The 9,779-nt window shown below is 44.1% G+C and overlaps 1 protein-coding gene across 1 annotated transcript in view; it reads left to right on the top strand.

The window, feature by feature from the left end:
* LOC126409115 (cadherin-7-like) overlaps positions 1 to 9,779 on the top strand; it is a 59,299-nt gene that overhangs the window by 47,505 nt on the left and 2,015 nt on the right. Inside the window, exons 8-10 of the mRNA XM_050075052.1 lie at positions 3,229 to 3,482; positions 3,558 to 3,694; positions 4,068 to 4,189. Coding sequence (XP_049931009.1) covers positions 3,229 to 3,482; positions 3,558 to 3,694; positions 4,068 to 4,189 — 513 coding nt within the window. The remainder of the gene's footprint in view (positions 1 to 3,228; positions 3,483 to 3,557; positions 3,695 to 4,067; positions 4,190 to 9,779) is intronic.

Genomic DNA, 9,779 nt, shown 5'->3' on the forward strand with positions numbered 1-9,779 from the left:
CAGATATTAATATATACTTTCAACATATTGTACCACAGTAACCAGAACTATAATTATAATATTATTAATTTCATTAATGTTGTTGTAAGCTACTGTCATTACCGCCTGTCCTGCATCTGTCTCTCTCTCTCTCTCTCTCTTTCTCTCTCTCTCTCTGTCTCTGTCCCTGTCTCTCTCTCTCTCTCTCTCTCTCTCATTGTGTCATATGGATTACTGTTAATTTATTATGTTGATCTGTTCTGTACGACATCTATTGCACGTCTGTCCGTCCTGGAAGAGGGATCCCTCCTCAGTTGCTCTTCCTGAGCTTACCATTTTTTTCCCCGTTAAAAGGTTTTTTGGAGAGTTTCTCCTGGTCAGCTGCGAGGGTCCTAAGGACAGAGGGATGTCGTATGCTGTAAAGCTCTGTGAGGCAAACTGTGATTTGTGATATTGGACTTTATAAATAAAATTGATTGATTGATTGATTGATTGATTGATTGATTGATTGATTGATTGATTGTAGCAGGTCCTGGTTTCCATGTAGCAGGTCCTGGTTTCTTTGTAGCAGATACTGGTTTCCTTGTACCTTGTAGCAGGTCGTGGTTTCTTTGTAGCAGGTCCTGTTTTCCTTGTACCTTGTAGCAGGTCGTGGTTTCTTTGTTGCAGATACTGGTTTCCTTGTACCTTGTAGCAGGTCGTGGTTTCCTTGTAGCAGGTACTGGTTTCTTTGTAGCAGGTCCTGTTTTCCTTAAAACAGGTACTGGTTTCCTTGTAGCAGGAACTGGTGTCCTTGTAGCAGGTCCTGGTTTCGTTGTAGCAGGTACTGGTTTCCTTGTACCTTGTAGCAGGTACTGGTTTTCTTGTACCTTGTAGCAGGTCCTGGTTTCCCTGTAGCAGGTACTGGTTTCCTTGTAGCAGGAACTGGTGTCCTTGTAGCAGGTCCTGGTTTCGTTGTAGCAGGTACTGGTTTCCTTGTACCTTGTAGCAGGTCCTGGTTTCCCTGTAGCAGGTACTGGTTTCCTTGAAACTAGTCCTGGTTTCCTTGTAGATGGTCCTGGTTTCTTTGTAGCAGGTCCTGGTTTCCCTGTAGCAGGTTCTGGTTTCCTTGTAGCAGGAACTGGTGTCCTTGTAGCAGGTCGTGGTTTCTTTGTAGCAGGTCGTGGTTTCCTTGTACCTTGTAGCAGGTCCTGGTTTCCTTGTATCAGGTCCTGGTTTCCTTGAAACTGGTCCTGGTTTCCTTGTCAATGGTCCTGGTTTCTTTGTAGCAGGTTCTAGTTTCCTTGTAGCAGGTACGGGTTTCCTTGAAACAGGTACTGGTTTCCTTGTTGATGGTCCTGATTTCTTTGTAGGAGGTCCTGTTTTCCTTAAAACAGGTACTGGTTTCCTTGTAGCAGGAACTGGTTTCCTTGTAGCAGGTACTGGTTTCCTCATAACAGGTCCTGGTTTCCCTGTAGCAGGTACTGGTTTCCTTGAAACTGGTCCTGGTTTCCTTGTAGATGGTCCTGGTTTCTTTGTAGCAGGTCCTGGTTTCCCTGTAGCAGGTACTGGTTTCCTTGAAACAGGTACTGGTTTCCTTGTAGCAGGAACTGGTGTCCTTTTGGCAGGTCGTGGTTTCTTTGTAGCAGGTCGTGGTTTCCTTGTACCTTGTAGCAGATCGTGGTTTCCTTGTAGCAGGTACTGGTTTCCTTGTATCAGGTACTGGTTTCCTTGAAACTGGTCCTGGTTTCCTTGTAGATGGTCCTTGTTTCCTTGTAGCAGGTCCTAGTTTCCTTGTAGTAGTTACTGGTTTCCTTGTTGATGATCCTGATTTCTTTGTAGCAGGTACTGGTTTCCTTGTACCTTGTAGCAGGTACTGGTTTCCTTGTAGCAGGTACTGGTTTCCTTGAAACTGGTCCTGGTTTCCTTGTAGATGGTCCTGATTTCTTTGTAGCAGGTATGGGTTTCCTTGAAACAGGTGCTGGTTTCCTTGTTGATGGTCCTGATTTCTTTGTAGCAGGTCCTAGTTTCCTTGTACCAGGTACGGGTTTCTTTGAAACAGGTACTGGTTTCCTTGTTGATGGTCCTGATTTCTTTGTAGCAGGTCCTGATTTCCATTTCCTTAAACATGTTCTGGTTTCCCTGTAGCAGGTGCTGGTTTCCTTACAGCAGGTACTGGTTTCCTTGTAGCAGGTCGTGGTTTCCTTGTAGCAGGTATGGGTTTCCTTGAAACAGGTACTGGTTTCCTTGTTTATGGTCCTGATTTCTTTGTAGCAGGTCCTAGTTTCCTTTTACCAGGTACGGGTTTCTTTGAAACAGGTACTGGTTTCCTTGTTGATGGTCCTGATTTCTTTGTAGCAGGTCCTGATTTCCATTTCCTTGAAACATGTTCTGGTTTCCCTGTAGCAGGTGCTGGTTTCCTTACAGCAGGTTCTAGTTTTCTTGTAGCAGATCCTGTCTTCCTTGTAGCAGATACTGGTTTCCTTGAAACAGGTATTGGTTTCCTTTTAGCAGGTACTGGTGTCCTTGTAACAGGTCGTGGTTTCCTTATAGCAGGTTCTGGTTTTCTTGTAGCAGATCCTGTCTTCCTTGTAGCAGGTACTGGTTTCCTTGAAACAGGTATTGGTTTCCTTTTAGCAGGTACTGGTTTCCTTGTAGCAGGTCATGGTTTCCTTATAGCAGGTTCTGGTTTTCTTGTAGCAGATCCTGTCTTCCTTGTAGCAGGTACTGGTTTCCTTGAAACAGGTACTGGTTTCCTTGAAACAGGTATTGGTTTCCATGTAGCAGGTACTGTTTTCCTTGTAACAGGTCCTGATTTGCTTGTCGCAGGTCCAGGACTCATTGCAGGCGGTGACCTGTTTCACCGAAGAACATTCCGAAGTTTGTCTTTGTTGTCGGTTCCTTCGTCCTGAACTTGAACGGACCTGAGTCCACCTTTGAGAACACGTGCAGCTCTGGATTGTCTGCTTCTCTGATCACTACATTAGCCCACGATGTGCTCCAGTGGCAGCCCCAGCGGAGCGTCTTCTTCTATAGAACAGCTATCAGAACGCTGGGTCTGAAGTTTAGATTCACATCACTGATGCCTGGAAACACCAAAAACATTCTGCCCTCAGGTTCAGTCAGAGTTTTCAGGACAACGTTCAGTCTGTCCTGTTTAATCAGACGCAGTTTCTCGTCATGACGATATAATGAAGTTAAGATACTGACAAAATGAAACAGGAAGTAGAAAAGTTTAATCTTCTGAGCACCCCCACCCCCTTCCTCCAGACTCTGGATTTTGAAACCAAGTCGAGCTTCACACTGCGAGTCGAGGCATCCAATCGTTACGTGGACACTCGTTTCCTGACCATGAGTCCATTCAGCGACGTGGTGACGGTTCGTCTGCTGGTGGAGAACCTGGACGAGCCTCCAGTCTTCTCCTCCTCCGTCAGTCGGATGGTGATCTCTGAGGCAGCTCCAGTGGGAACTGATGTGGGATCAGTTTCAGCTCACGATCCCGATGCCAAGAGCAGTCCCATCAGGTATGACACATCAACACTGTCACAGACACAGAGTCAATGGGAGTGCTGAGGTTTAATGTTTGAAACTGTCCGCAGGTACTCGATAGACTGGAAGTCAGACATGGAGCATTACTTTGATGTTGACAGCAGTTCAGGTGTGATCACAACGGCCCGACCTCTGGACAGAGAGGTCATCGCTCTACACAACATCACCGTCCTCGCCATGGAGAGCCGTGAGTCACGTTTAAAGCGTAAGCGGGTTGGGGTTAAGGGGTCAGGGTCAGGGGTTTCGGGGGGGGGTTCCTGAAAATCCAGGAACTCTGTCCACTAGAACCAAAAACATCTGTTAGACATCAGTGTTGCACCCTGAGACACCCCGCCCCCAAACTACAAGGCGTCACGGTCATGGCTTCCCCTGTTCCCAGTCTTTACGCTAAGCTAAGCTAACATGCTGCTGACTATACAGATGTGGGGACGGGATCAATGTGAACATGGAGAGGATTTTCCTGAATGATGAACCTTTAACTTCCTCTTTGTTATTTCCTAAATGTATGGAGTCTTTTATTTTGAAGAGGTGTACCTGACAGGTGTGTTCCTGTGTGTCAGTGGATCCGTCTCAGGTGGGGAAAGCTGTGGTTCTGGTCTCTGTGACGGACGTTAACGACAATGCTCCAAGCTTCGCCGTTGAGTACGAAACCTTCGTCTGTGAGAACAGCCAACCTGGACAGGTAAATCTGAAAACCTGGTGCCATCTGCTCCACCATTGACATCAGATTAAAACTCTTTTCTGTCAGTTAATTTTTTTTTTTTTTTAAATCAGCCGAAATTCAAACACAAAGATTCAGATCACAAATGTTTTTATAGAACAACATATGAAATATGAGTTTTTAAAACTGGATGTTTGAGCCGACCCATCACTGAAGAGAAAAACTGACTTTAACAAACAGTGAATTCATCTGTAAATAAATCAGACGGACGGACACATTTGTGGAGCAAAGTTTTTATTGATCCAAAAACACCTGCTGAAAATGAAACGATCCATTTCCTCTAAATTAGAACATCATATGTTTGATTATAATCAGACGTACAGTCGTCAGCGCTGCGTTCACTGACACTGATGTTTATGAATGTTCACTTTAACCATGTTGTCCCACTCGGACGGAAAAGGTCCTTTAGCATGATAGCATGACATTTGGTCAGAAAACTTAATTTTGGTAATATTTTGAAATTTTAAAGCTGCTCCTAAATCGGGCCTAAAATACACAAATGGCAACCTTTTAAGACACCATGCCCCCTCAGCTGAAAAAGGTCCCCATTGAAACCCATTAAAATGACATTTTTTGATTCCCCTGCAATTTACATAAAAAACATGATTTTTCTATCTCTGGCAGCCAGGTTGGGAAGAGAGACCCAAGAAGAAGAAAAAAAAACACCAGATTGAGCCATTTTCTACTTTAAGAGCCCCGTTGTCTTTTCAATGCAGTTCCTGGTTTCGCCACTCGAGGCACTATAGGCCCCTAGCCTAAAATGGTGTTGCTGTGCTCATACGGATGTGACAGTGTGGTCTGTATAAAAATATTGCAATATTAGTTTGTGTGTGTGTGTGTACATGGACTCAAAATACACAATGTCAAATCCCTATGTGAAAATATAGCTAAATGTAAAACCATAAATTCCATGTTTCTTAATCACATCCTCATGACAACTTAGAAACATGAATTTGATGATATTAGTCATGCATCCCAGAGTTAAGGGATCAAAATTGAAGTTTTTACTAAAATCCATCTGAATCATGCATCTTCCTCCCCAGCAGAGCAAACACACACAACAGTGTCAAATAACAATGAAAGTACGCTAAGTACCAAACACACACACAAAAAAACAAAACACAAAACAATAAGACAATACAGAAAAGAAAAACAATGGAAAGTATGACAGTGCTACAGGGTATTAAAAGCCTTTCATCATAGATAAAATACATTAAAACAGAATAAACATTTTAAAAAAAGGATAGCCCTAGTCTGAATTAAAAGCAGTTCCAAAAAGGTAGTTTTTCAGCTTCAATTTAAAAAGGCTGAGATCAGTAGTGGTGTGAATGTCAGGAGGGAGCTTGTTCCACAATCTTGGAGCAGCAACAGCAAATGAACGGTCACCCCATTGTTTATATCTCGACCTTGGGACGTCTAACAGAAGCTGACCAGACGAGCGCAGGGCCCTGCCACTATCGCGGATAGTTAAAATCTCTGACAGGTAGAGAGGGGCAAGACCGTTAATGGCATTAAAAACAAACAACAAAAGTTTAAAATCTATCCTAAAACAAACTGGAAGCCAGTGGAGTGACGACAGCACAGGGGTGATGTGTTCACGTCTGGGCGTGTTTGTTTAAAATCGGGCCGCAGCATTCTGTACAAGTTGAAGACGTGAAAGGGTAGACTGGCTGAGGCCGACATAAAGGGCATTACAGTAATCCAATCATGAGCTGATGAATGCATGAATTGCCTTCTTAAGGTCCTGCCGATTGAGAAAAGGCTTCACTTTGGCCAAGAGACGGAGTTGGAAAAAGCTTGTTCTAACAACGGAACCAATCTGTTTATCGAACTTCAAACCATTGTCAAATGTTACACCAAAATTTTTTACATGTGGTTTAAAAAAGGGGCCCAGAGTGCTCCAGGTTGTTGCACTAACATCCAACATAGGTGAAGTGCCAAACAAAATACATTCAGTTTTGCTGTCATTCAGGTGCAGAAAGTTTCGTGTCAGCCACTGCTTTATGTCACTAACACAATCCAGTAACTTATGAAATGCAGTACTTTCATTGGGTTTCATGGGCAAATAAATCTGTAAATCATCTGCATAAAGATGGAAAGACAGATTGTGTTTTGTTATTATTGATCCCAGAGGTAGCAAATACAATGAAAAGAGGATAGGGCCAAGAATAGATCCCTGTGGCACCCCACAAGGAAGAGATGCATGTGGTGAGTGGAGGTCACCAATCATCACAGAGAAGCTCCTATTGGCCAGGTTATGACCTAAACCATTGAAGAGCGGTGCCGCGGATGCCGACATACTGCTTTAGGCGAGATACAAGGACTGCATGGTCAACTGTATCAAAGGCCGCTGTGAGGTCCAGCAGCAGCAGCACAGCGGGATTCCCAGCATCCAAAGACAAGGCAATATCATTGTGCACCTTTAACAGTGCTGACTCGGTGCTATGTCGGGATCTAAAACCAGACTGAAATTTATCAAGAACAGAATTTATCTCTAAAAATGACTTTAATTGTATAAAAACAACTTTTTCTAAGACCTTAGAAAGAAAAGGCAATTGAGGGGTCTAAAATTGGACAGCACAGAGGGGTCAAGATGGGGTTTTTTTAGGAGGGGCCTAACCACAGCATGTTTGAAGGCAGCTGGGACAGACCCTGAACTAAGACAGGAATTAATAAGGACAAGGAGACTTGACCCAACAGAATGAAAAACCTCCTTTAATGATATCTAAGGGACAGTTAGTAGGTTTCACGCCATGAACCACCTTAGTGGAAAACGACAGAGAAATTGTCTCGAACCGCTCGACAATGGCAGACGGTGCAGGAGGAGCACACACATCACCAGGAGAGATAGATATTACTAATATTCTGCCTGACAGATGCCACTTTGTCAGGAAAAAAAGAAACAAACTCTTCACATGTTGCCGTGGAAGCATCAGACAGGACAGTGGAGCATGTGTTAATGACAGAGTCTATAGTATTAAATAACACCCTTGGATGATGAGAGCTGTTAGATATGATAGAGGACAGATATTTAGACTTTGCCTCCTCCATGTAGTTTGTCCCTCTTCCACTGCCGTTCAGCCTGTCTGCATTGTTGCCTGAGCGCACGGGTGGAATCATTCACACAGGGATCTGCCTTGGGTTTGGTGCATTTTTGCCAAAGAGGGGCAACAGAGTCCAGAATCGTGGAGCATGTGGAGTGGAAAGCAGAGAGCGGGCTATCTGGGCAAAGGGGAGAAACCAGAACCACTGTCACCATACAGCTGAGAGTCCTTGAAGGCAGCAGCAAATTATCCAGCCATTGATGAGGTAAAGATGCGGCGGTGGCGAGCAGGGGAAACAGGCCTGTTGGCAGGTGGGGGAGCAGCAAAGTCGAAAATAAAGGGGAGGTGATCCGAGATAGCAGTGTCCGCTATTTCTCTGAGGGAGACTGGAAGCCCATGAGAAATTACAAGGTCAAGAGTGTGCCCATGCTCATGTGCTGGACCATTAAGTGATTGAGTGAGACCACAGGAATCCAAGAGGCCTTTAAACTCATTAGCCAGCTGATTGGCTGCACAACAAACATGAATATTGAAGTCCCCAGAGAACAAAAGTTTATCGAACTTCATCAGACAAAAACTAATGAATAAAGTCCTTATTAAATTTGGGTGGTCATTTAAAATGAAGGTCTTATTAGTGAGAGATCTGGTGTTAAATAGCACCATATGGACTGAGCCTCGGTCAGTCAGCTGAGAGACACGACCGAGCGGGCTGAAATTCCCCAGCACACACCCCAGCTGGGAGATCCGCACTGGCCGACAACACTGAAGCAGCACCCCGGTGTCCCGGAGAGCCGGCCGGAGCCACCGGTATCTGCACTCCGTGGAACTCCGCAGATCGTAGCCGCCGCACTCCGTGAAAGGTCCAGCTGATAAGCGACAGTGATCGTGAAGGGCTGAAGCCAGGTAAGCCTTCAGTCTAACAAGGACTGCTCCTCTAGATACGGCGGTATGGACGCCAGGAAAGGCGGAGGCGTCTTTGAATGTCCATCAGAGCCGCAAATTGGCAGTTTTTCCAAAGAATCACGGATATTGAGAAGGGTCAGGCGATCATACACCTGCAGCGGTGACACATTCCGTGTAACAAATAGCAGACACACGAAATACAGTAACACACTCAGCAGAGGGAGACGGCAAGCCAAATACAAGGGTGCCATCTTTACTACTACTAGATAATAACATTTTTAAAAAATGTGTGTGCGCGTGTGTGTGTGTGTGTGTGTGTGTGCCTGCGTGTGTGTGTGTGTGTGTGTGTGTGTGTGTGTGTGTGTGTGTGTGTGTGCGAGTGTGTGTGCACCTTGGTAGTAATGTTTTTCTTACATTTGCTCTGTACTTCAGAGACAGATAACTTATTTAAGTACTGATATAAAAGCAAACTTGACTTTATCAAAGCCCATGTGCACATGTACATGCATGTACACAGTACCATATACACCTACAATCATGCAATCTATGGAGTAAACAAAAATCAAACTGACTTTATTTGGGTGAGTGGATCAGTGTGTTTATGCACCTGGAGTCGGAGCAGAAACTATAGATGCATGTAGCTCGGCTGACTTGTCATTTCATTCATCCAACATGGAGAGACGAATCACTGTTACACACTGCATCATTCACATATCCCAGACTATGATAATAAAAAAAAATAATTTTCCGTCTTGCATTTAGTTTATAGAAAATAAATCAGAATTTGTATTGTTTCATAAAAGTAACAATGACTCTATGTAAAGTAATTCGTATTTAAAGATCCTCAAAATGAATGAATATTTGGGATGTGTAACCCGGGCAGGGGTTGGTTAAAAGATTTAAGGGAAAAAAAGTAGAAAAAATATCAATATATGATATTTTTATGGTTGTTTTTCAACAAGGACGAAAAACGTCCCAAAGGGGAAAGTTGTGATTTTTTATGAGGGGGACCTGAGGGGTTAATGTGAGCACTGACATGTGAGGGAAACTCTGCTCTCTGAAGAAATGATGGACTCGGTGTGAGGAATCAAGTTTCTTTAAAACATGCCGCATGGAGAGAGGGGACAGAGTTCTCTGACAGCCTTCAGACTCTACAGACCTTTATACCCAAAGAAAGCTTTGAACCCAGGTTGCACCCACCTGCTACATGACATTGGACGACCTCAGTGGGGTTAAATTCAGCAGCCGTGACCTTTGACCCTCAGATTAATGAACCGAGAGTTCTTCATGTTGAAAATGTTTCAGATCATCTCTGTTTCTGATCTTCGTCCAACTAATCCAGACTGAAGGTCACATGACCAGGACCAGCGTCCTCGTTTACGCACACACACACACACACACACACACACACTAATGTTGACAACATTCAGACTCTGATACAGGTCATAAAAACATCATGTAGACATCATCAATCAGTCAATCAATTTTATTTATAAAGCCCAATATCACAAATCACAATTTGCCTCACAGGGCTTTAACGGGGAAAACAATGGTAGAAACCTCAGGAAGAGCAACTGAGGAGGGATCCCTCTTCCAGGACGGAC

Source organism: Epinephelus moara, chromosome 21 (assembly GCF_006386435.1).
Source record: "Epinephelus moara isolate mb chromosome 21, YSFRI_EMoa_1.0, whole genome shotgun sequence".
Taxonomy (NCBI): domain Eukaryota; kingdom Metazoa; phylum Chordata; class Actinopteri; order Perciformes; family Serranidae; genus Epinephelus; species Epinephelus moara.